Raw genomic sequence first — 25936 nt, forward strand, 5'->3', positions numbered from 1 at the left:
TTTAAAAACAAATAAAAATAATTACATTTAAAAGCAGAACACTTTTTTTTAATCTTAGTTAAATAATTAAATGAAATTCATGGAATTTAACTGACCAATACATTTTTTTTTTATTTACTTTGTTTTAACATTTTAATTAATTTTTTTTAAATGATGAACCTAGAATAGTATTATAAAACTGTAACAATGTAAAAGTCTATAAAGCTTTTTATAAATTTCTATTTCATCCAAAATAGGTCGTTTTATAAAAAAAAAATAATAATAATCTCAATACGACTTCGTCCAAAAGAATCAGAAACAAGCAGAGAAGATAACTATTTTAATTTCTTGTGTACACTAAAAGTAAAATTTACACACGTATCGTCTCAAAAGAACCCGGGCATGCACAACAACCTTTTGACAGGCTCTTCAAGTGATTCAGTTTTTTTCCATAGGAATTTTCCCGTACATTTTACAGTCCATAGTTTTAACTGCACAGTCTAAAGCCACAGTGAACTATGATTACATCCATTTCATCTTTACAATGTGCAAAATCCTCCTGGGAGACGACGGGGCCCGACAGTAGCATGAGCAAAAGAAAAATAACCAAAAGAAATATCGCACACAAAAAAAAGAAAAAAAAAGCACTTCATATCAGACGTACGCGCACAAATTGGTCCCTCGATTCCCTTCCGATGAGAGTCGACCTTCACTAAAGAGAAACGTACGTTTCAGTGGTTTTAACCAACAAAAAGAAGAAAAAGTCCCGTTTTCACCGCCATAAAAAGAGAGAAAACGACACAAACGAGGAAAGAAACTTGTTGTTAATCCAGCGGCCGCAACACGTGTAAATAACGTGGAATACAAAATAAAAAAGCTCCGCATGACAACAGAAGACTAAAGAACGTAAGAGTGAAAAATAAAAAACAGGAGGGCGGGGGGCATAAGTTATATTTAAAAAAAAAGAAAAAAGAAAGAAAAAGTGCATTAAATGACAAAAAAAAGAAAAAGTGGACACGAAGAAAATCGACACAGACTGCAGGTAAATAAAAAAAAGGCCTTTAAACACAACGAAAGGGGACAAAAACATCCAGCTGGATTTTGCAGGCAGTGTGGTTTCAAGTCGATAAATATATATTTATATATTTATATGTATAGAGAGGGATTTTATAGATGTATATAAACGTATTAATTTAAAAACGTACATGTATTCCACTTCATTTTGATTCCGAGAGCTTCAGCCAAGTGTTTCCTTCACAGACACGAACACGGAGACGGAAAAACCAGCCGGAGAATCGCTCAGAATTAAGAACGGAAAAGGAATATCGACATTTTATCCCTGATTATATACACGATGATTCTTCTAGATATGAACGGCGCTCACACACACACACACACACACACACACACACACACACACACACACACACACACACACACACACATCTACACCTCCTGCTATAAATTATCAACTCTATAAATTAATCCTTTTTTCCTGTTAAATGTGCAGGTCAAGCGGTTCCCTGTGATCATAAATGCTTCGCTTTATAATAATAATAATAATAATAATAATAATAAAAAAAGTGTATGAGTTGAAAAACAAAAAGCGCAAATTAAAAATTAAATTAAGTATGAAAGGAACTAAGGACGCAGCCAGAGAAGAATAAAAAGAAAGAAAGAAAGAAAGAAGGCGAGGACAACTTGTTAAGATGGGCCCGGTCGGTGGGGAAGGGGCCTGTGGGCAGAGGGGATGTCAGTGGAAGAGGAGAGGGGCGGGGCTTCAGTCCGGCGTGGCCTGGCAGCCGAGCGGCGTCAGCGTGGCGGGGAACATCAGCACCTTGGCCTGCATGAAGGACAGGTCGGGCAGACCGGCGATCACTTTGGACGCCTCGTCGCTCAGGTTCTCCTCTTTCCTCGGCTTCCTGTCAGGACAGGAAGTCGCACAAAAGAAACACGCCGATGATGAATAGTACTGTGGAGGATTGTGAAATCTAGCCCCCTACTCCCCCTTTGACCTCTGACCTGGTGGACGTGCTGGTCTTCTCCATGGTGGACATCAGGCGGGCGAAGGCGTCCGCCACACGGCTGCCGGGGCCGCCGGAGTCCAGCTTGGCCGTCGTCAGCTCGTACAGCTCCGGGTCGACGCCTGCAAAACGAGGACACGAGGACACAAGGACACAAGGAAGCATGACGTCCCGGAGGAAAGCGGCCAAGTCACCGGCCTTTAAAAGTGTTGGGACGCGGCAAAACGAAAAGCTCTTATTTTGAAGGGGTGAACTAAACTTAAGCTGCACGGGTTTTAAAATAAAATAAAACATGATATACATCATCATAGAGAGGAGCATTAAAAAGGGTTTTGTATTTTTAAAACAATATTTATTTTGTGTTGACTGACTTTTAAAGCATATTTTGGTCGAATATTTCTTTTCCTCATTTTTTTAAAAATAAATCTATTTTACACAAATGTTAAAATAGTTATAATGTCGTCCGTCTTGTTTATATTGTCATTGCTTTTAAGTAAAAAAATATATAATTTTCATATTTTAGTTATTTTTCTAAAAATGTTTGATTATTTTTCCGTCAATAAACCAGATTTAAAAGATTTCGACTCCACGCCGCTCACTAACAGTGAGGAGGGAGTTCTCCTTTAGGAGTTAGGAGAGAGGAGACAGGAGGCGAGGAGGCGAGGAGGCGAGGAGGCGTGAGCAGCTGCTGACCTGGGATGGAGGGCGAGCTGCTGGAGCCTGAATCCTCCACAGGACCAAAGAAGTCCAGGTTTAATAGAGACGAGCCTCCGCTCGCTGCACGGTGAGGGGGGGGGGGGGGCAGCAGAGGTTAACAGACAGACAAAGAGAAAGAGAGAGAGAGAGAGAGAAAGAGAAAATAGAGAGAGAGAAAGAGGAAAACATGCAGCAGTGTCAGTGATGAGAGCAGAGTCCTCTAAATGTTAGACGGGTCTAAGTCTTCATGCAGAGCGGCCATGTTGTTTTCATGAGCGGTTAAAGGAAAGATCCACCGTCACCGTGGCGACGTGCAGATTGCTGATTTTGAAATCGCCGTTTTAGACAATTTGTTTCCACACAGCAAAAAAAAAAAACTAAAAACGTTTTACTGCCGTTTACATTTTTTGGACTGGCGTTTTTAAAAATTTTTTTATAACTTAACGGTTTGCGAACATCAGGCTGATCGTTTAAAAACGTATTTATTTAGAGTCCTGAGTCTCGACTGGAGGAAGAATAAAGACTTTTGTGCGTCAGGTGACGAATCGTTTCACCGACACAGTTTATTGTGGATTTTTCCTTTAATTAAGTTTTTTTTTTCTTCACATCTACATAATTGTATACAACAACAACAACAACAACAACAACAACAACACTGGTCTGTATATTCTACAGACTTGAAGGAGACAGTACGAGGGGTTAGAAAAGTGTAAGGGGGGGCGGGGAGGGGTCAGAGGCCAAAGGTCACCTACCGTCCAGAGGGTTGGTAAGGCCACTGCTGCTCCAGTCGAACTGGACGGGTGGGAGCGCCTCCTGCTGGAGGGGGGCAGGTCGAACAGTTTATACGCCACACTAAAAACTTCTATCAGAAATAGATACATATAGGAGTGAGGTTCAGACGCTCTGGGGTGGGGGGGTGGGGGGGTCTCACCTGGACCGGGTCCGAGGGACAGGAGCTGGTCTCTGGAGCCGCTGGAGGCGCCTGGGCTATGGAGGCGATCATCTCTGCTGCAGAGACGGGCTTCACGGGCTCTTTGGTTGGTTCCAGCATCCCCTGCAAAGCAAAAGGGGGGCGCAAATATTTAACAACAACAACAACAACAACAACAACAACAACAACAACAACAACTATAAGGGGCGAGCTACTCACCAGGCTGGCGGCGTACATGGGCACGATGACCGGCTGCTTCTTTTGTCCCGTGAACAGCTGCACACATTAAAAAAGCAGCGCGTTAGTAGAGGCGGAGGTCAATCAAAAGGTCAAGCAGGTCAGAAGGGTTTCCGGCGGAGGGGGGCGGGGCTTACGATGTTCCGGGTGTCGATGCCGAGGCAGCAGAGCAGCGCCTTGTTGCAGTAGGAGCCGCCCCACTGGTACCGGAGGCCGACCGACTCGTGGATGTCCTGAAGGTGCAGCCAGACGCCGCCACGCACACACCTGAGGGACGCGCCGGAGACGGGCTTTAAAAAAAAGAGACTCAAAGAGGACGAAACATTCACGCAGGAGGAGCGGAAACCTTCCATGTGACGTACAAGAGATTCAGAAACTCAGTTTGAATTCTTCCCGTTTAACAAATCGGCCATGAAAGAAAGACGGGATTCGGTTTTTACGTCATTAAGACGGGACGATTCATTTGTGGGAAGAAAGAATTTTTAAAGAAAGTTACAAAAGAAAGAAAATAAACATTTCAACGTGAACTCTTTGAAAGAAACACCATGAAACAGAAGAGACGCTCAACACTTGTTGCCTCTGAAGACTTTCTGATGCAGTTCTCAGGTTTAAAACCTCACCCGTTGCTAGGCAACGTCGTCGTCTTCTTCTTCTCCTCATCGGCTCCCGGATGAAGTTGGTCCTCCGGAGGTCCCACCAGGACCCTCAGGGACTCCACCTCGTCCTCCACAGGGGGGGCGGCGGTCTGAGGGAAGCTGCCCTGAAACAGCTTCTCCAGACGGAGAGACAGCGACGCCTGGGGGGGGGGGGGGGGGGGGGGGGGGGGGATAGATAGAGAGAAAGCAGGCATTTACTCACATCCTACAAAAACACTTTTAACGATCTGAGGAAATGACTTGAATTGTTTTGTTCTCCAACTGAACTTTGAAAACCAACAATCCGAGGGTCTCTTCCTGTCGACAGACAGACAGACAGACAGACAGAAAGACAGACAGACAGACAGACAGACAGACAGACAGAAAGACAGACAGACAGACAGACAGAGACACAGACACACAGACAGACAGAGACACAGAAAGACAGACAAACAGACAGACAGAGAGACAGAGAGACAGAGACACAGACAGACAGACAGAGAGACAGAGAGACAGACAGACAGACAGACAAACAGACAGACAGACGATACAAACTAAAGTGTGGAGCCTTTAAGTTTTGTAAATCAAGTTTTGTGAAGTCAAACTAAAATACTTTAAATAGTTTTTAAAAATATTTATCAAAGAGGTTGTTTTTTTAAAAGTTTGATACAAAAACTAAATATATTCCACTCAGGAGTGGTGCTGCATGGCGTCTCAATCAACCGTATTTTCAGTTCCACCCTCGATGACACCCGACTCCAGCACCCAGGGGTGGAGTCGGGTGTCATCGAGGGTGAAACTAAAGGAGCCTTCAGCCCGGCGAGGCCCAGACGCTCCACTGGTTACACCGGCCGCTCTCTAAAGGGGTCGCTTAATGTTCAACAGGAACAAACACGAGGAACTCATTTAAATAACATCTTCCTCTTCTTTGCTTTTTGTCCTGCGCATATTTATTGTCGTATAAATGTCATTTAACTCTAAAAATTAAGTTTATTGTAAAAATGATTTACCTCTCAGACCCGAGAGATATTTATAAGCATCTGTGTATAAATATGACGGCGTCTTTATGACATAATGGCAAAAAACACTATAGATGTTAATAAAAAAGTGGAAAAGTGGATATAGCATGATGTATATTGTGCTTCAAAATTATACCGCAATATATACATATTAGGCCAAACCGCCTGCAGGGACCTAATTTAATGTCTTTTTATGCTACTTTTAAATGTTTTTCCACGTCTTAAAGAGTTCTCTCCATTAAGATCGGTTTGGTTTGATATTTCGAGGTTTTCGTCGATACTTCATTGTGACCAGTTTTCATCATCTGTGGATGAATAACTCCCAGTCTGACCAGTTTACTTCCCACAGTTCTTACCGACTGTCGGTCTGTCCTGATGGTTTCCTTGCTGACTGCGGGAAGTTCGCCCTCGTGCCACTCGTCCTCCTCTCTGCTCTCTGCAGGAGGAGTGACGCTCTGGTCCGTGCTGAAAGCCGCCCAGGACTCCTCCCCCTTCTCCTGCTCCTCCTCCTCGTCGTGGACCTGCTGCTGCTGCTCCCCGAAGGCGCTCCACCCGGCATCCGCCTCGCCGTCAGCCACCGAGTTGAAATTCCCGAAACTGTCGCTGACGGGGAAGTCCTCAAACTCGCCTCCATCCTCCCCCTCGTTTTCACCGGCGTGACATTTGGGGGAGTTGAAGTCGCCGAAGTCGTCTTCGTCCTCGCCGTTTGTGGTTTCCCGGGCGGCGGCGGGGCTGCCCGGCCGGCTCGGCTCCCGCTGGACATCCAGCTGGTCGAAGTCGGCGAAGCCCTGGCCGCCGAATGAGCCGGCGTCTCCAAAGTCACCAAAGTCCTCGTCGTCCTCGGCCAGCTGGCTGTGGTCGGCCGGCGTGGCGGCCTCCCCTCGGAGGGGCGGCGAGGGCACCGAGCCCGTGGTGCTCATGTCGCCGAACTCCTCCAGAGCGTCCGTCGACAGCGGCCGGCCCAGCGACGTCTCCGTCTCCGTGTCGTTACCGGAGCCCTTCCCCTCCGACTGTCCCGCCTCGCCGTCTGCGGCTGCATCCGGCGAGAGGTCGCTTTCGCCGCAGCTCGCAGCGCCGTTGGAATCGTCCCCGCGGGCTGCGTCCACCCCGTTCAGAGCGAGGGGGGGTCTGAGAGTGCAAACTGCCTCTGGGGCCAAGTGCTGCGGTGCGACGGCTACGTCCCTTTGCGGAGAGCCCCGGTCCGTGTTGCACGAGCCACCGGGGGCCTCAGCGGGAACGGATATGGAATCGGAGCCGGACTCGCCGGGTCCGATTCTGTGCGAGTCCCTGACATTGTCTTCTGAAGGCGTTTCCTGCTCCGCGTCACAGTGCTCTTCGTGGCAGGCGGCCTCCGCCGGCCGGCTGCGCCCCATGGAGTCGTCGTCGTCGTCGTCGTCGTCGTCCTCGTCCTCCTCCTCCTCCTCCTCTTCCGGGCTGATGTGTCCCTCGACATTGGAAAAAGCGGCAAAGTCTGCGAAATCGTCCTCGGGGCCGCCGCCCGTATCCTCGGTGGACGGCCCTTTTATACGAGAGTGGACAGAATTCTGCGAGGGGGGGCTTCCCTGACCGTCAGAGGTTGCGAACCCGTTAGTTAGCACCTCCGCACCGCCGCCGTTGCAGTCGCCGCCGCCGACTGTGACGCCCCCCGGGAAACCCAGAGAGCCGGAGAGGACCTTTTTCGTCTCAGTTCTTTCTGAGGGACTGCTGCCCGGGCGGCCTGCCGGCACAACGCCGTTGGCCTTGGACAGATCGCCGATCGGGCCGCGGGTGCCGTTAGAGGAGCGGTGGCTGAACCCCGTCCCCACTCTGCTGTTGAGGATCTCCGGCGGGGAGGTGGCGGCCAGAGCTTGGCTCTGGTCGAACGTGGTCGGGGTGTCGAACTCGGTGAAGCTGACGCTGTTCGGGATGTCGGCGAAGGTGCCGAAGTCCCCGAACTCGTTGTCGTCGTCCTCCGCGCCGTCCTCCATCGGGGGCGGCGAGGACGAGTAGATGCGGATCACATCCGGCTCCATGATTCTCTGGTCGGTCGACGGGTCCTCCGGGCTACACCTGGAGACGGCGAAGACAAGACACGTGAGAACAAAAATCACCCCGGCGCGTCAATAAAAACACGCGCAGTAGTGAGTCGTGAACGAGGGCAGCGCCCGCGGCGCTCCGGGGGTCAATCTGCTTGACGAGCGGCGCGAGCCGAAGCACATAATTTAATCATTGAACCACTAAAAGAAGACAGATTGGAGTCACGCTGACAGTAATAAAGTGGTAATGACAAAACAAACAGTGAGATAGCGAGAACATAAACCACGACGGCACTTCAGGTCTGCAGACTTTCTATTCTCCTCTGATCCAAAACACAAGACTTTATCATCACTTCCTTGCATAAAACTTTTGTGAATGTGTCCTTGTAAACGTTCTCCCGCTATAAAGGTTCCTGGAGGTTTTCCAAAAGCCTTATCTCGGTGTGTTTGCAGTGGTTTTTATATCGTTATAAGATTCAATTAAATGCGTTTTAAAATCTGTGGTTTCCACAGGGAGCTCCTTAGAATGAATAATTACAATTACAGTTGAAATATCTTTTGGGTTTTCAAAAACGCAATTTACAATGTGTTTTTCTATGAGAAAAAAAAACACAAATATCTTTGACTTCAAACTGAAAGAGGAAACTCAAACAGAGCTGGAATAATGGGCGGCGAGGGCGACGGCGTGTTTGCTTTGTTGGCCTTATCTCAAAGAATACCTGTACGCTTACACCCAGGCATGCAAGTCCAGAAAGACGAGTTAGCGACAGAGAAACATAAAAAATAAAAAAAAAGAAGCTTTTCTTTGCCATGTTCCTAATTTGTTGGGAAGTCAATCGACTGTGTGTCTGTAGTTCAAAGTAAACGAGCACATTTACTAAAGTAACATTTAGAGTCACATGCTTTTAAATATAAGTTAAGATAAGCTAACCAAAAAGAACATAAACGTAAGAAAAAGATGGAGCAACGCGTTGTCACCTTCAGGGTTTTATCTCCACTTTCACACCTTTACCTCCTCACTTGGCTGACGTTTTGTTTTGAGGAGGACGAAGCTAACTCGGTACCCGTTTGGTGGCTCCGACAGACCAGTAAACAAACACAAAAAACGATAAATGAGTAAAGTTGTGTAGATATAAAAAGTATAAACACTATGATTCATGTTGACACCGAACCACAAGGCATCTAATGAACCTGCGAGGCCGAGACACCTCGCTGAGACGCGGTGTAGCGGCAGCTAGCTTAGCTTAGCTTAGTTAGCCGGTGTTACGGTTTAACGAGTGACCGCGTTAACTGGAGACTTTCAGCCCAACGCGTCCGTTGTTGTCGCCGTTACCACAGCTGTTGAACATAGGAAGAGAACACGTATAGTTTACTTTGTCAATAGGGTGTCAACCCTTCTCATATACATCATATACATCATGTCAAAATAAATAAATAAACAGACGCGCAAGTCTCCAGTTAACACGGTCGCCCGTTAAACCGTAGGACCGGTTTAGGTGCAGAGGAGCCGAAAGAGAAGCCAATTCATGTCCCACGTTACGAGTTAAACGTCCCATCAACGCCCCGCGCGTCAGCGGGTCGTTTTGTTTAATTAAACGCGATCATCTCGAGGTGCGTGAAGGCGAGACGGAGCAACGGAACCAGGCAGAAGTGCGAGTGGGAGAAGAAGTCCACCAGCTCGGCTAACTACGCAGCTAGCTAACAAGCTAACAGGCTAACAACAAGCGTCTCTTCCGGCCGATCCCAGTCCTCCGGATCGGGTTTGAGGCAGCAGGTGTCCCGGGACACCAACAACAAGAACAACAACAACAACAACAACAACAACAGGTGAAGCTAACCGTGGGGTGATGTCCGCTGGCGTCCATGACTCGGGTTAAAAAGGACGGCGCCGTCCGTTAACGTCGCCGGATTGAGCCGGTTGAAGAGCGCCGGACGGCGGAAAGTGAAGGTTGAGTCAACCCGGCTGCTGCCTCGATATCTCCCAGCATGCACCGCAGCGACAGGTTCGCTCTCTGCTGCTGTTGCTGCTACCTCAATATCCCCCAGCATGCACCGGAGTGACAGGTCGGCTCTCTTCGGCTGCCTCATTATCCCCCAGCATACACCGCGGTGACAGTTCGGCTCTCTGCAGCTTCAAATATCCCCCAGCATGCACCGCGGGGGGCTGTTTCGGTTCTTCTAAATGTTCCATGTTTAACAGGTACGTCAGTTAATTAACTAAGTACATGTACTCAGGTACTGCACTTAAGTACACGTTTGATGTACTTTGAGTATTCCCATTTTATGCCACTTGTCCTCCACTCCACGACACCTGTCTGACATCTTTAGTTACTTTTCAGAGCACAATTCTTCATCCCCTTATCAAATCTACATAACTGTTATAATAAAGAACAGAAAGCATCATATTTGAATAAAATATACACTTACTCACACACACACACACACACACACTATCTTTAGCATTTTTAATAGTAAGGAATTCCGTTATTCTTAAACACATACTCGCATAAATAAAAGCCAATTTTCCTCGGGCCACACGCTGAACATAGACATAATGTTTTATTCCTCATACAGTTATTCATGTACTTTTAATACGGCCGGCAGCGGGACGTGGCGCCATGTGGTTTGAGGTAGTCGGCACATGCAGATCACGGATCACGGATCCTTTCGTTTACTATTACAAAATGTGTGAAAATATTCCCCAAAAAATATTCAAACCGTTCCCGTCAGCGGCCTTCTGTTACGTCTATACGCGTCGGGTAATATTCACAGTAGTCGTGGTTACATCCGTCGGCATTAAAATGTATTTTATACATTTATATTCATAAATGTTCTGCGATCTTTTTTTGCCGAATGTTTCAACACATTCACAAAAGACACAACAATTGAGACTCGTACTCTCGCTCCACGTTGAGAACATCTGGAACCCTAAAACGTCCATGAGGGACCACAGAGTGGGTCTCCACGAGCCGAAGGTCGTGACCCCGGAGGTCGTGACCCCCCCCCCCCCCCCCCCCCGCCGGTCCCTTCGCGTCAGGCCAGTTTGGTGACGGTGACTCCGCCTCTGATCCACAGCGTGTCGATGTCGCCGAGCGCCGTCAGTCTGTGGTGGAAGTCGAACAGCTTCTGGCCGTCCACCAGCACGCGAAACCGACTCTGTTCGCAGTGGATCTCCATCTGGGAGGAGAGACGCCATTTTATTGTGACACCCGTTGTGACACCCGACGCGTTCGTTCCACTGATGTAAAACTAAAAATCTCACATTTCAGCTTCAAAATGTCCGATTGGAGTCATTAACGTCTGCGAGGGGGCTCAGCGTGCACGCTAGTTAGTATTTATAAAACACACACACACATATATATATAAATATATATATACCAGTCTAATTCACATGCAAGTGCACGTTTTCCTGCTTAACACACGGATGGGGGGGCTCTCTCCATTTCTGGGTTCACCTTGAACGGCTGGTCTGTGATGAAGGGGAAGAAAGGCACGGCCCGGTCGGCGTCCCCCCAGGATCCGGCCACGCAGGCCCTGCGCAGGACTTGCCGGTCCCCGAATCGAACGCAGAGCTCCAGGGCCACATCGGGCGGAGGCTCCCCGGATCCAGGTCCACATGTCAGGGCGACATAGAACCTGAAGGACGGCCAGTGGTGGAAAAATAGTATTATTATTCTTAAGTAAAAGTATACCATGGTGTAAAAATACAGAATTAAAGTATAAAGTATTTTTATTTTTAATAATATCAACAATAATAATATTTATAAAAGGTATTTTTAATAATATCAACTATAATATGTATTCCTATTTTTAATAATATCAATAATAATATTTATAATATGTATTTTTATTTTTAATAATATCAACAATAATAATATTTATAATATGTATTTTTATTTTTTATAAAATCAACAATAATAATATTTATAATATGTATTTTTATTTTTTATACGATCAACAATATGTATTTTTATTTTATATAATATCAACAATAATATTTATAAAATGTATTTTTATTTTTAATAATATCAACAATAATAATATTTATAATAGTTATTTTTAATAATATCAACTATAATAATATGTATTCCTATTTTTAATAATATCAATAATAATATTTATAATATGTATTTTTATTTTTAATAATATCAACAATAATAATATTTATAATATGTATTTTTATTTTTTATATCAACTATAATAATATTTTTTATCAATCCCTTTTTTTGTGAAATTGGACTTTTGTGAGAAAATTGAGTAAAATGAAGACAAAAATGTTAAATCTGATGGAAACACATCATACCACCAGTATTACATCAGACAGTTTAAAGCCCACCAGGAGAGGAAGGCCCAGTAGAGCTCCTCGTCTCCTCGGTTCTGGTATTTTGGTTTAATTTTGATTTAATTTTGGCAAACATGGCGTCATTAAGTTAATTATTAGCAGCTCCGTGGATGTTCTGGATCACGTTGATCCTAAATCTAAAAACACGACGATCATCAAGAGAGTTCTGAAGCAACTTGTGAAGGAAAGTGCACGTTGTGAAGGAAAGTGCACGTTGTGAACGTGTTTTACCTGTCGGGACACGAGTCCACGACAGCCACCACCAGAACCTTCTTCCCCGGACGCATCCCACCTGTGATGGGACCTCTGAAAGGAACCGCCTGCACACACACGCACACACACGCACACACACGCACACACACACACACTTAATTATTCAGTATCTAATTGGACTGGTGTTGGGGTAAAACATCTTGAGAATACAAGTGAAAAATGGCCACCAGATCTCTCTCCTTCTTTCCGTCGGGAGGACGGACACTCAGTTTATTTCCATCACTCCTCTGGGGAACGACCCATTTCTGAAAGGAAAAAAATCAAAATCGTTAGGATTTATTTAGGGATGTAGCCAATTCTTTTTGATTGTGGGCCATATACAGAAAGATATCGTGAGTTCCAGGTCAAATAATAACAGATGAATAGTTTTCAAACAGTTACACTGCAAGAAAATCTGTGTTTCTAGACCAGAAAACCAAATATCCCATTTAAAATGTATTTTCGTTTAAAAAAGAAACACACCACTACTAAAGCATTTAACATTACAGTATGTATTGGAGGGGGCCAATACCTTTAATACAAAAATAACACAACATTAAGTATATTTATACTTTTAAACTATAATAAAATGCATGGCCTAGATGCCCACTTAGATCATTATGATTATATGCGTACAATAAATAAGTAAAGTTAAAAGTAGGCCAGTTGCCAAATCACTACAGTGGTTTCTGTCCCCAAGGGGCTTAAGACACAAATGTCCATGCAGATAAATATATATGTTTAATAATAAGATGTAACAAATGGAACAGGCCGAGATGGTAAACATGGGTGTTTGTGCCAAAGAGGTTCATTTCACTTTGTTGGTGTTTAAACTAGAATGTGCAATTCATTAGAAATATGCTCAAGCCATGCTCCAGGTTACTTCAAGCAATTAAAAAAATGTAAAATGAAATGCAGCGGCTCAAAATAGTGACATCATTCTGTGGTTTTCCTGCCTGCAGTAGCTACTTTAGTCCAGCAGAGGGCAGCGGCGGCGCAGTGCGAGAGCTTTGTTGTGTATTTAGCATTCTGTGCTAGTTAACACAGCTGAGTTGTTTGTGTTCTTAAATAGACATTTACCAACAAAAATAAACAAATTGAGTGAGTTAAACAAACTAAAGTATAATTATAATTATGGAAAAAAGCTAAATACATTGAATGTATTGTTACTGTAAATTAGTTTTTTTGTTTGTTGTGATATTAGTTCCAGATCTGGTGATATTTCCATTTAAAAAGGTAATAATCAAATGTTTTTTTGTTTTATTTCCAGGACAATGACTCACCAGCCAAGAGGACAGAAGGAAGCACACAGATAAATGCCGCTATTAGCACCACATCCCATTTAAAAAGTGAGATAAAAACACACTGAACAGATAAAAGAATATTGGTTTTATTTGATTTGGTTTGTTATTTTTCTCAGAGCTCTGAATTGTTCGTTTGGTTTATTTTTTTCTCCTCGACCCGAGTTAATTAAATGTTTTCATTCCTCCTTTAAAAGTACTTTGGTTAAAGGAGTTTTTTCACACTTAAAATGACCATTTGTTAATCAATTCAATCAATTGCTGATGTACAAATGGAAGTTCTCCTTAAGAAGTACTCCTTTAAGTGCTCGTACTTATATCACTATATCATGTGCTCAGGAAGTACTCAGGTCCTTTACTCAAGTAGAAACACCAGGGTTCAAAATGTTACTTTAGTAAAAGTACTTTTCCGTATCAAAAGTATATTCGTTATGTAGAATGGCTCTTTATTTTTAGATTTTTTTATAGAATATTATACATTTCAGTTTTTATCATTAATAAATGTAAAAGCATTTTATTATTATAGTCTTATGAGGAGCCAAATGTACATATTTAATTTGTATACTACTGGGTAGATTTAGTAGTATAGTACAGCATCGCATATTTTAAGCATAATGTGTGTTTTAATTAGTGGGAAATAAGTGCAGTTAAATATTTCCCTCGAGATGTAATAGACGTATTATGAAACAGACAATTAAACACTTAAGTGCGGTACAAGTATGTACAATTATATATCTTCATTTTGGTTACTTACAATTTATTTTCATTAATTTTTAACATCCGATTAAATGTATTGAACCACATTCAAATCATTCCTCGGTCTAGAAACTATTAATGTTTTTACATTAAAAGATAAATTATATAGAATATGTAGTACCTTTGTGAGTTTTTTTTTTGCTGGCACTCATTATAATTGACTCACAGCGTGACCGCGCGCACCTTGTGACGAGCACGTGCCGCGTCAAGTCAGAATAAAACAGGAAGTAGAATGAGTTCAGGTTTGACCTTCAGAATAAAAGCAGCTGGTGTGAACAGAGAGGTTAAAAAATCACGTTCGACTTTTAGTTAAAAAAAGGGGATCTTTTATATTTACTGCTGCTGGGTAGTTTTGTAATACCTTTTTTTTTATCTTCACCGATAATAAGACATTATAATGTATTAGTATTTAATATGTTTTATTATTAACTTGTAAATTAAGTTATCACATAAATGTAGTGCAGTTAAAAAAAAGTCCTTCTGAAATGTTGTAAAGTAGTAAGAAATGGAAATGATCAAAGTACTAGCACCTCAAAATTGTAATAAAACAGTTTAAAATTGTAATACACTGTAATAAAACAGTTTAAAATTGTAATACACTGTAATAAAATACTTGAGTAAATGCACTTCAATACAACAGCCCAGTGTGAAACCAGTAGCAAGTACACACTTTCCCACTGAACCCCTTTGACTGTGTTTATATATATATATATATATATATATATATATATATATATATATATATATATATATATATATATATATATATATATATAAAATAGGTGCTTTTATTTTGTAAAGCCTGGCAGGAAGTTGCATTGCTTCCTCTCTGGCCAGCTTCACACCAGTCAGGCGAACAGGTTCTAGTGTAAAGTCACCTGAGGAACTGGAACCAGAAGAGTTTCCTCTGACGCCCCCCGGACCAACCGACGGGTTCCCTCTCCGCCGAAGGAGCGCTCGTGCGTATCACCCCCCACGTCACCCCCCCTCACCTGCTTCCGGTTTGCTCAGGTGAGTTCACACTCACCTTCCTGCCCCGCGCCGCCATGTTGAACCCGAGACAAACTAAACGAGCTGCGGGTCCAGTTTGTCCTCCTCCTCCTCCGACGTCTCCTGTCGACTGTGACGTGAAAGCTTCAACCTGCCTCATTACACTCCCACACACACACACACACACGCGCGCGCACGCGCACTAATCAGCTGGCACCGCATGCCTCAGGTCAACAACAAGCTGGTTGTGAGGCTGCAGGCGAAGCCCCAAATATTTGATCTTCTTCAGGTTTTCTTTGCAAAAGGTGTTTTTAAAGACTTCTAATGATGCCAAAAATGCAGATTAATGCAAGAAGATTATATTTGTGTTAACGTGTACACTAGTAGTATTGTGCAGTTAGATATATCATTTCATAAACCTATTTTACTACATGTATTATTTGATTTAATCATTTTCTGGAGAGCTATACTTACTTTCTCATGTTTTATTTATGCATGCTTGGTTGTGGTTTGTCAATAATGTAAAGTCTGGATTTTTAGGAAGAATAACAGATTATCCCAAAATACAGTACAAGTAAACAGATGATGTATATATTTGTTTACAGGTGATGTATATATTTGTTTACAGGTGATGTTTACTCTGACGGTGTGAAAACGTGTCAATACGTTCCCTGTTTGTTTGTGTTTTTGTGGACTTTGTTGACGATGAATACACATTTAAAAAGAAGATAATATCACCAGACTTTGTACTTTTAAAGAGTGTTGAAGAGAGTAATGAAACCCGTGTACACCGGAGAGGCACAAATAAACTCACCTCACACGTCTGAGGTACGAAGCTTCACACACAACTTCTCGGATTTTGTTCGTCTCCGGCTGGATTTACAAAAATTCCACGAGGAGAGCAACAGAATGGGAGGAAGCAGGACACGAGGTCAAAGGAAAGGGCCGAGCGGGAGGAGGAGGAAACGACACAGAAAGACGGGAGCGCTTGAAAAGTTTTTTTTTTTTAAATCCATTGGATCCTTTTCAAATATTTAATGATGTTTTATTTGACGCTCGCTGGCCGTGTCACACACATTTTATCACGAAAGCCCAAAGAAAAAAGACTTTTGCTTTTTAACAATCAAGACAATACAAAATAAAATATGTTAATATAAAAACATTGCCAATCATTTTTTTTTAAATCGTTAAGATCTTTTAGTGCCTTTTTTAAGAGTTTTAAGTATATTTGAATGATTATCGGGATAATATCCTACATCATAATTATTTGGGCTCAGATAATGGTGACATGAAATAAAAGTGTAAAAGTGTTTGTATTAATATTTTTATACTGTGGCAATTATTTTACTATAATAATAATCTGTTGATTGTGAAAACGATTGGCATATTGATCAAAAGGTATAAATAATAATTAATTGCAGCCCTGAAATGTTTTGATTTAAACTTTTTTTACTGACATTTAAACAAACAGTTATTGTTTCGCCCATCCGATAACATTCGCTCACATTTTAGAGATCTCACCCTCAAAGTCACTGAAAAAAACAGACTTTGATGTTCACGGGAAGTCCGACATCATGTCGTGTTCATTTTAAAGCTGCGACGAGGAATATTCATTTGGTGTTGATTCTGGCGGTCCCTGTGGACAAAAGCGGTATTGCTTCCAAAATCAGCTTTGTTGTTCTTGTTTTTAGCCGCGCGGGTGTGTATTTCTATATTTTTATACACTGTAAAATGTAATAAGTTGACTTTACTTGAAAAAAAGTCAGGAAACCGATTGCCTCAACATTTCTAAGTAAAGTAGCTCAATAATTTAAAGTTATTAAAACCGAAGAAAAATGAGTTTAGGCAACTCATGCAAGTGCAGTAAACATTAGTATAATTAACTCAAAATTATTAATTAGGCTAACTATAAAATGTAAATTCAGACAACTTAAGAATCTGAGTGAAGTTAACTTACAATCTTTAATTATGTTGACAATAAATAGTCAATTCCTACAACTTAAAGATCCAAGTTATATTAAGTAAGCGGTACTAATAAGAAAGAGTTATCTTTACAAGTCCAAGCGTCCACATTACTAGGAAATAATCAGAAAACCGATTGCCTTAAAATTCTCAAGTAAGTTGAACTACAACTACTATAAGCTGTTGAAACAAAGATGGAGAACAGTTATAATGGAAGAAAACGTTTATTTATAATAAAAACAAATGTATTTTTGAGTTTTTATCCTCACACATTTTGACGTGTTGCCAGATTAAGTTTTGTAACACAGACTATGATAAACACGATGTGCATGTCACACGCCATGCACATCGTGAAGACAGTCCCCTTATTGCATCAGTAGAGGGCTTTACAATCTGTACACATACAACCTCCCTGACCTTTGACCTCACATCAGATCAGGAAAAACTTCCCCAAGAAATAGAAAAATAACCTTTCACAGGAAAAAAAAGAAGTGAAGAAACCTTCAGTAGAACAACAGAGGAGGATCCCTCTCCCCGGATGGACAGAAGCAATAGATGTCATGTGACCAGTGGCATCAAACACTAAGTGACAGGTCGTTAGTCCCGATCAGTCGCAGCTTCACACCATCCAAAACTCAAATACCTCCAATAACGGGTGTCTGTACACCCTCAACTGTCTGATGGTAGAGGGGTTATATTAATATCTCCTCTGATCAAAGTTTAAAACGTGGTTAAACAAAACCATATTCTTACCTATAGGCTTGTCGTTTGTTAAAACCCTGTTTTATTCTTTTTTGTTGGTAACAGGAGATATTAGTCGAACCCCCTCTACTATCATGCAGACGTGTGAAGGTGTACAGTTACCCGTTTGGGTGCGATATGAGTTGTTGTTTTTTTATTCTTGAAGGCATTTGATGGGCGGCTGCAGGCGAAGCCCCAAATATTTGATCTTCTTCAGGTTTTCTTTGCAAAAGGTGTTTTTAAAGACTTCTAATGATGCCAGAAATGCAGATTAATGCAAGACTATTATATTTGTGTTAACGTGTACACTAGTAGTATTGTGCAGTTAGATACGTCATTTCATAAACCTATTTTACTACATGTATTATTTGATTTAATCATTTTCTGGAGAGCTATACTTACTTTCTCATGTTTTATTTTTTTCCGCTTGTTTGTGGTTTGTCAATAATGTAAAGTCTGGATTTTTAATAAACAGATAATGTATATATTTGTTTACAGATGATGTATATATTTGTTTACAGGTGATGTACCTGTGAACCTGCAAATGGAGAGCAGAGTTCACACAGATGTTTACTCTGACGGTGTGAAAACATGTCAATACGTTCCCTGTTTGTTTGTGTTTTTGTGGACTTTGTTGACGATGAATACACATTTAAAAAAAGAAGATAATATCACCAGACTTTGTACTTTTAAAGAGTGTTGAAGAGTAGCCTCTAGACTAATACATAGTCGTAGTCTTATGTTGGAGGTGGTGTGTGAGGTTGAATTACAAGAAGAACAATGCCTCTATAAAAAATATAGAGGCATTGTTCCAGGAGTAGGAAAGTAAATGTCTGGGAAACTTTGTGTACAATATGTATTATATTTACTGTAGTTATGCTTCTATTTTCTATTATCTTTGTTCAGCTTTGTTGTTCTTGTTTTTAGCCACGTGTGTGTGTATTTCTATATATATATATATAGATTTGTTTACCGGTGTGTACTCAACTGTGCAGTGATGAATAATATTGCTTGTAGTATGTAAATTACTAGGCTTTGGATAGAATTGTACAGATTTATTTTAGTTAGCATTTTGTTGGCTTTTTTCTGTCTTTCATTATTTTCTTGTGAATGTTTTCATGAAGCACTTTGGATGGTGGTTCAGCCCGTGTTTGAGTACTATAATGACCAGATTACGCTGGTTTTAACCTTTTGAAAACCATGTCCATGGTATAGTTAAATTGTGTAAAACATTACAATAAACATGAGCAAATATATTGATGTTATACATCAAAGTAAACAAGATAACTGAGAATCAGTAAGCCATCTCCACACAACTCAAACACCAACTGAAAGAATTATTAAAATATCATAATCATCATTTTGTCAGGAGTCAGCCCACTCAGCACGTTTCCGGAGCTAGCGACACGTAGCTCGCTGCTATCAGAAAAAGGCAGATAGCAAAGAGGATTTAACACAGATTCTACACATCTTTAGAAAATCCTTCTGCACCAAAGCATCACCGAGATATGAGCCAAAGAACACAGCAACATGAATCGCTTTAGCACTTAGTCACAAATGTTGCTTATTTTTGGCTTTTTTTTGAAAAAAATATTTTTTCTTCTTCTGATCAACAAAGACTGCCGTATTTGATGTATTGAACACCATAAGTAATATACAAGTGAAATATATGGTTTTGTACATAGAAAATTCAAATTGCACAGACGGTGCTCATTTCGCCTAATTAATCTGTACTAAAACCTCTCTAACTTTGTTCTGATTTACTTTTTCAAAGTCAAACTTTGCAGAGAGACTGGTCCCATAGTGTGCTATGATCTCTTTTGTTTTTGACCTTTTCTCTTCATCCTTCTAAGAGATAATCATCCTGAAAGTGCTTTTCTTTCTAGGCGAACCTGAAAATTCAACTTTCGCTGTCTTTCATCTTTATTTACTCTTAACCCGTAACAAATATACTGATATTTACACATCTGAACAAAAGCATACATGGGTTGTCTTTTATTATAACACCAACATTATTCAAATAGCCTTTGTGGTTGCTGAGATACACCTTTTTTAGTTTGGGTATATGTTATTTTGAGCAGAAACCTAAAAAATAGGTCGGCTTTCAAAAGGTTAAAAGGTTTCCTAACAAGTCCATGACAGATTGTTTTATACAAGCGACACACTATTCATCTTCCTCCTTATGTTTGTGGAAAGGGTTCTGGTGGCTGCAGGAAAAGGAAGATAAAAAGACATAATAGTTTCCCTGCAGAGATTAAACTGCCACATGTCTGTAACTCCAGTAAAGTCTCAACCTGGAGGAGGAAACACGACCTCCCAAACAGAGCTGCCGGAAGGGGCGGGGCTATGACGTCACACTCCTGAAGTGAACATTAATGTTTGTTGAGCGACAGTCGAGACGAGTCTCTGTGTTTCTGTCCAAAGAAATATTAACTCTGCTCGTCGGGGTTTTCTCAACAGCTGACCCACAAACTGGTGAGTGACAGCTGATGATATTTACTGGCTCTGTGGCACTCTGAGATTCTTGAATGAAGAGTGCCTTACAAATAGAATGTATTATTCTTATTATTGATGATATACTGTGTTTCAATAACTGGTGTTAACTCAAAACTCACAGCTCTAATCAAACAGGAAGTCACACTCTTTTTATTTCATTACGACACGAGGTCAGATGTATGGAGCCAAATCCAGGCCAATAGTTTTGTTCGTTAGAAAAAAAGATTTGAACCTGAAAATTCAAGTTTTGGTCTTGAACATTGAACAATTCAACAATGTTTTTCAAAATAAAAATCTGTGTATGAAAAGTTTTGTTGGTTTAAGTAATGATTTAGATTCAGTTGTGTTTTTTTTCTCCCAATAAAATATATTTTTTCATTTTTCAGTAGCAGATTTTAATCTCAATCATTCTTTTTTTTTTTTTACATTTTCGAATCTTGTTTTTTCGGCTTAGTCTTTTTTTCACTTTCAGATCGTTTTTTTTCAGGTTCAGACTTTTGGCCGGGATCTGGCGTGGGGGGTGTGGTTTCAACTACAGGGGCGTGGCATCAACTACAGGGGCGTGGTATCATGAGTGACAGCTTAACAGAAGGCTGAGGACCTGAATTATGACTCAATACTTTATATACGCCAGATTCACGGGATTGGCTGTAAACAAAATTGACGCAAGTGACTAAGTTATGTTTCGCGAGCTGTTTCAGACTATACTTGATAACATTAATAAAATGTGAACCTTTTCTTCTTGCATCATTTACCGAAATCAAACACGTGATTGCATAGGCAACACTCGCTCTGGTGAGCTGCGTGCATTAACATTAATTTGACAAAAGAAAATGTAGTTAATGATGATTATTAGTGATATACTTACTAATGTGAGTGTTAAATTAATAGCACTCTGTAAATCCTTTGGTTTCTTCTAAGCTCAACAGTAGTACAGGAGATTCATTAAAGGGTCAGACGCCGGACATGATCAGCGGTTCAAATCTTAATGGGAACCGTGTGTCCACTGATTTTGCTCACCAGTCAATAAGTAATATAATAATATATATATAATATTGAAAGTTGAAAATATAAAATCTGCTACTGAAAAATAAAAAAATTGATTTTATTCGAAAAAGAAAAAAACACAACTGAATCTAAATTATACTTAAACCAACAAAACTTTTCATACACTTGTTTTTATTTTCGAAAAACATTTATTTCGAAGACCAAAACTCAAACAAACAAAACTATTGGCCTGGATTTGGCTCCATACGGATGAAGCATTGAGGCCATCTTCCTATTTGTACCGAAAAGGATTCGAAGCTTCGGGGCTTCACTTTGAAGAAGAACAGCGACATCTGGTGGCAGACTGACTAAAGCAGCCTTTTGAGCCTTGTGTCGAAGCACTATGTGTTACCCACTAGACTATAGGGGAACACCTGCAATATGGAAACGTTTTGTATATTATTAAGGCCTTATGCTGCGTTCACACCAAACGCGTTGCTCAACGTGTTCATTCACGAAAAGGGGCCGTGGCTTATCTCCGTGGCTTGTCTCCGTAAACACAGTTATCATTTCCGCCATCCACCACGGAAGAAATAACCACTAGTTCTGCTTTATACTTGTTGTGGACATCCCATAAACATCAGAACATCTAACGCCCTCGTGTCTGGGTTCATAACATCACCCGTAGGCTCACACAGCTCGGTGACTTTCACCGACTACAACTCGATAACTTCCGCTTCCAGCGCTAGTAGAGCAGCAGCAGCCCAATGGGCGGAGCATCTCAACGGTGATTCGCCAAAGTTGAAATAATTCAACTCTGGCGAAAATTTCGCAACTCCGCAACGCACCTATTGCGCCGCCCGGCAAAATTCGCAACCATTCGCGTCTGTCTTTGCATGGGATCTACTCGCGTGAAAAAATCGCAACACATTTGGTGTGAACACCTCCAATGAAACGCTTCGTGAAGCATCAGTGACGTTCGAAGCTTCGGACGTCATGAGTCACATGACTGTTGTCATTTGATACAACACTTGGAGTCGACACACGGCGGTTCAGTAGACTGACTCAAGCTTCAGAGCTCTGATATCGTTTGCCCATCTCTAGTGAAGACTGACCAGGAGTAAAGTCAATTGAAACTAAAGTTCTAATAATTAATTATGTATTTAAATGTTTTTTAGTGACTCTTGTGTTCTCTGGGTGTAGATATGGCTGCTGCCAGCAATCTGCTGTCTGAAGATCAGTTTCTGTGCTCCGTCTGTCTGGATGTGTTCACTGATCCAGTCACCACACCATGTGGACACAACTTCTGCAAGAAGTGCATCAATGATTACTGGAATACCAACAACCAGAACATGTGTCCAATGTGTAAAAAGGTTTTCTTCTCAAGACCTGAGCTGCTCGTCAACACCTTCATCTCTGAGATGGTTTCTCAGTTCAGACAGTCGGCTCAACAGAAAGCCAGCAGCAGCAGCTCAGAGCAACAAGAGTCCAAACCAGGAGAAGTTCCCTGTGACGTCTGCACTGGAACCAAACTGAAGGCCCTGAAGTCCTGCCTGGTGTGTCTGGTCTCCTACTGTGAGACTCACCTGGAGCCTCATCTGACAATGTCAGGCCTGAAGAGACATCAGCTGATGGACCCTGTGGAGAACCTGGAAGACAGGATGTGTACGAAGCACGATAAACCTCTGGAGCTGTTCTGTCTAGACCACAAGATGCACAATGTTGTTCCTCTGAAGGAAGAATATGAAGGAAAGAAGGTCGAGCTGGAGAAGACAGAGGCTGAACTTCAGGAGATGATCCAGAAGAGACGACTGAAGATTCAGGAGGTCAAACACAAAGTGGAGCTCAGTGAGGAAGATGCAGACAGAGAGAAAGCAGAAGGTGTTCAGGTCTTCACTGATCTGAAGGAGTCTGTTGAGAGAAAACTGAACGAGCTCATCAATACGATAGAAGAGAAGCAGAGAACAACAAAGAAACAGGCTGAAGACTCCATCAGAGAGCTGGAACAGGAAATCTCTGAGCTGATGAAGAGAAGCACTGAGGTGGAGAAGCTCTCCCTCTCTGAAGACCACCTCCACCTCCTCCAGAGTGTCCAGGCCCTAAACATCCACCATCCACCACCCACCAATTGCTGGTCTGAGGTCAGTGTTCCTCCAGCATCATATGAGGGGACTGTGGTGAGAGCTGTGTCTCAGCTGGAGGAGACTCTCAGTAAAAAGATGAAGAAGCTGGTTGCTGAAGTTAAGATGAAGAGGGTCCAGAAGTTTGCAGTGGATGTGACTCTTGATCCTGAAACAGCTCATCCTCTCCTCATCCTGTCTGATGACGGGAAACAAGTGAATGATAGTGATGTGAAGAAGAATCTCCCAAACAAACCAGGGAGATTTTCTGAGTATGTGTTTGTCTTAGCAAAGCAGAGTTTCTCTTCTGGCAGATTTTACTTTGAGGTTCAAGTTAAAGGAAAGACTGACTGGGATTTAGGAGTGACCAGAGAGTCAATCAAAAGGAAGAGAAACATCACACTGAGCCCTCAGAAGGGTTACTGGACTCTATGTTTAACAAATGGAAATGAGTATCAAGCTCTTGATGACCCTCCAGTTCTTCTCTCCCTGAAGTCTGGTCCTCAGAAGGTGGGGGTGTTTGTGGACTATGAGGAGGGTCTGGTCTCCTTCTATGACGTAGAAGCTGCAGTTCTCATCTTCTCCTTTACTGGCTGCTCCTTCAAGGAAAAACTCCTCCCATACTTCAGTCCTGAACTTAATCATGGTGGTAAAAACTCTTCACCTCTGATCATCTCTCCTGTTGGAGTAAACTAATCACTCTCTTTGTTTATTGTAATGATTTTATTCATTGAAGAGAATAAATGTATATATTTTGTGTGAATATGATGCAGTTTAACTTTACATCTTATTTCATACAGTCTGTTTACTGTGGTGATTGATTTACACGTCATTAAGACACACTTACATACACACATTCATCTCTTAAACTCTGCATCATGACACATTATATGGAGAATATCCATTTAAACCTTTGTTAAATCCACAGACATTTATTTCCACTTCCAGAAGAAAGATCCTTCTTTAAAGACACCAAATACAAGAAGCTGAAGATTGACTTTGAGTAATCTGATGTTCGCCCACAGAAAACATTGATAAATAGTTTTGTCTTGAAGCTTCATTAAGAGTGAGGCCTATTACATTTATAGAATACACTTTGTTTTATTGTGTTATTAAAGTTAATAAATAGTATCAATGAACATTTTTTTCCGTGTGAAAAGTGGTTTATATAACTATTTATCACTTCGGTCAACTTTGATTTGTTTTGTGAATATTGAGATGTCTTATGATCCAAAGAAAACTGTAAACAATAATAATAAAAATAAACATGAGTTGTTGAACACAAGGCCTGAGTAATGCACTGACTTGAGCATCGGACACTGAACAGTAAAGCCTGGTTTACACATAAATTGTATTCTGTGGCTCTTTCACAATAAAAGATTTTTACAGAAAAAACATACTAGCCTTTCTTAAATATATATTTTCATACACTTTATATATGTAACCCGGAGGAAAAATTAGACCATTAAAACAAGTCATATTAAATAACTCCGTAAGGTAATTAACCTGAAAGTAAGTTTCTTTATTTACATAATTTTAACGAGTTACTGCCTACCTTATTTAGACTAAATTATACGTGGTTAAATTAGATAATAAAAACAAAAAATTATAATTATAAATTTGATTTACTTCCGTTTCCCTCCCCCCATATAATTAGACATCGAACAAATGTGTAATCTTTCAGGATCTTTTTGTTAATGACATTAAATCAATATATAATCTGTTTTTTTAATTATTATTATCAAATTAAAAAAATTACAACTATATTCACTCTCTTCCCCATCAACTGTTTCCTGTTTTTTTAAATTAATTTGGGCATACATCAATTTTGAAAATGTGGCGCAATGAATTCACTCGTTTTACTTTGAAAAACCTACCGGAAGTATGTCCGGTTTACCGTCCGGTCTAGTTTTAGACGGAAGCCGAATCTCCGTGACTTTTTTTTTTTCTTCTGCTCAATTTAACGGAGTCCACCGTGCAGCTGAACAACTCGTTAAAACTACCGGTTGGACACCGAACTACCGTTCAGCGAACTGCTCGGAGACGGTTGACACCGTGGACCACCGGAACGGACTTCCGGGAAGACAGAAAACGCTTTCGCACGAGCGGCTATACTTTGGTGAGTTGTTTTTTTTATCGGTTAAAAAAAAAAAAAGTAGTTTAATCCTCATTTCTACTGACGTCACCAACTGCTAAATGTGCCTAAAAACTTTAACCGACCTCAATTTATATATTCATAAATATTTTTGATACGCTATTTTTTTAATCTAAAACGTCCCTAAATTGATATATTCATAAATGTTTTTTAAAATATTTCTATACGCTGTTTTTAAACCTAAAACGTCCCTAAATTGATATATTTCTATACGCTGTTTTTAATCTAAAACGTCCCTAAATTGATATATTCATAAATGGTTTTTTTAAATATTTCTATACGCTGTTTTTAATCTAAA

General features: G+C 41.1%; 5 protein-coding genes and 1 long non-coding RNA gene across 11 annotated transcripts in view; 3 read left to right on the forward strand and 3 right to left on the reverse strand.

Annotated features, from left to right (window-relative positions):
• Window positions 1-25936, reverse strand: part of LOC117732666 (E3 ubiquitin-protein ligase TRIM21-like) — a 703346-nt gene that overhangs the window by 268564 nt on the left and 408846 nt on the right. The gene's annotated exons all lie outside the window — the stretch shown is intronic.
• On the reverse strand, window positions 301-9749 carry aftpha (aftiphilin a). Of its 5 annotated transcripts, none has more exons than XM_034535487.1 (10): window positions 9375-9749; window positions 5878-7570; window positions 4488-4663; window positions 4005-4134; window positions 3850-3906; window positions 3631-3753; window positions 3452-3512; window positions 2697-2780; window positions 2002-2125; window positions 301-1901 (listed from the first exon to the last, which is right to left on the reverse strand). In XM_034535487.1, the coding sequence occupies exons 2-10, from the start codon at window positions 7531-7533 to the stop codon at window positions 1760-1762; spliced, it is 2553 nt and encodes an 850-aa protein (XP_034391378.1). In that variant the 5' UTR covers window positions 7534-7570; window positions 9375-9749; the 3' UTR covers window positions 301-1759. The 5 variants fall into 5 exon arrangements, with proteins under 5 accessions (XP_034391378.1, XP_034391361.1, XP_034391370.1 ...); XM_034535470.1 differs by having other exon boundaries at window positions 3452-3515; window positions 9375-9747; XM_034535479.1 differs by lacking the exon at window positions 9375-9749 and adding an exon at window positions 8515-9353 and having other exon boundaries at window positions 3452-3515.
• On the reverse strand, window positions 10558-15348 carry LOC117733145 (galectin-related protein-like). Its single transcript, XM_034536554.1, has 5 exons — window positions 15215-15348; window positions 12319-12396; window positions 12110-12198; window positions 10992-11172; window positions 10558-10713 (listed from the first exon to the last, which is right to left on the reverse strand). The coding sequence occupies exons 1-5, from the start codon at window positions 15335-15337 to the stop codon at window positions 10570-10572; spliced, it is 615 nt and encodes a 204-aa protein (XP_034392445.1). The 5' UTR covers window positions 15338-15348; the 3' UTR covers window positions 10558-10569.
• On the forward strand, window positions 15026-16183 carry LOC117733304. Its single transcript, XR_004609717.1, has 2 exons — window positions 15026-15198; window positions 15806-16183. It is a non-coding gene; the product is annotated as an uncharacterized LOC117733304 (long non-coding RNA).
• LOC117732740 (E3 ubiquitin-protein ligase TRIM21-like) lies at window positions 20083-24670 on the forward strand. Its single transcript, XM_034535877.1, has 2 exons — window positions 20083-20355; window positions 22567-24670. The coding sequence occupies exons 1-2, from the start codon at window positions 20256-20258 to the stop codon at window positions 24177-24179; spliced, it is 1713 nt and encodes a 570-aa protein (XP_034391768.1). The 5' UTR covers window positions 20083-20255; the 3' UTR covers window positions 24180-24670.
• Window positions 25376-25936, forward strand: part of LOC117732899 (E3 ubiquitin-protein ligase pellino homolog 1-like) — a 10080-nt gene continuing 9519 nt past the window's right edge. Inside the window, exon 1 of the mRNA XM_034536147.1 lies at window positions 25376-25602. The gene's annotated coding sequence lies outside the window, so the exon portion shown is untranslated. The remainder of the gene's footprint in view (window positions 25603-25936) is intronic.

This window comes from Cyclopterus lumpus, chromosome 1 (assembly GCF_009769545.1).
Source record: "Cyclopterus lumpus isolate fCycLum1 chromosome 1, fCycLum1.pri, whole genome shotgun sequence".
NCBI classification, from domain to species: Eukaryota; Metazoa; Chordata; class Actinopteri; order Perciformes; family Cyclopteridae; genus Cyclopterus; species Cyclopterus lumpus.

Coding starts and splice junctions, on each gene's coding strand:
- aftpha (XM_034535470.1), bottom strand. CDS start 7,533: ATGGAGCCGGATGTGATCCGCATCTACTCGTCCTCGCCGCCCCCGATG. Junction 3,754..3,849: donor CCATGTACGCCGCCAGCCTG/GTGAGTAGCTCG, acceptor TTTGCTTTGCAG/GGGATGCTGGAACCAACCAA. Junction 2,126..2,696: donor CAGCTCGCCCTCCATCCCAG/GTCAGCAGCTGC, acceptor CTCGTTTTGCAG/GCGTCGACCCGGAGCTGTAC.
- LOC117732740 (XM_034535877.1), top strand. CDS start 20,256: ATGTTTGTTGAGCGACAGTCGAGACGAGTCTCTGTGTTTCTGTCCAAA. Junction 20,356..22,566: donor AACAGCTGACCCACAAACTG/GTGAGTGACAGC, acceptor CTCTGGGTGTAG/ATATGGCTGCTGCCAGCAAT.
- LOC117733145 (XM_034536554.1), bottom strand. CDS start 15,337: ATGAGGCAGGTTGAAGCTTTCACGTCACAGTCGACAGGAGACGTCGGA. Junction 12,397..15,214: donor TGGCGGCGCGGGGCAGGAAG/GTGAGTGTGAAC, acceptor TTTTCCTTTCAG/AAATGGGTCGTTCCCCAGAG. Junction 10,714..10,991: donor TCACAGACCAGCCGTTCAAG/GTGAACCCAGAA, acceptor CTCTCCTCCCAG/ATGGAGATCCACTGCGAACA.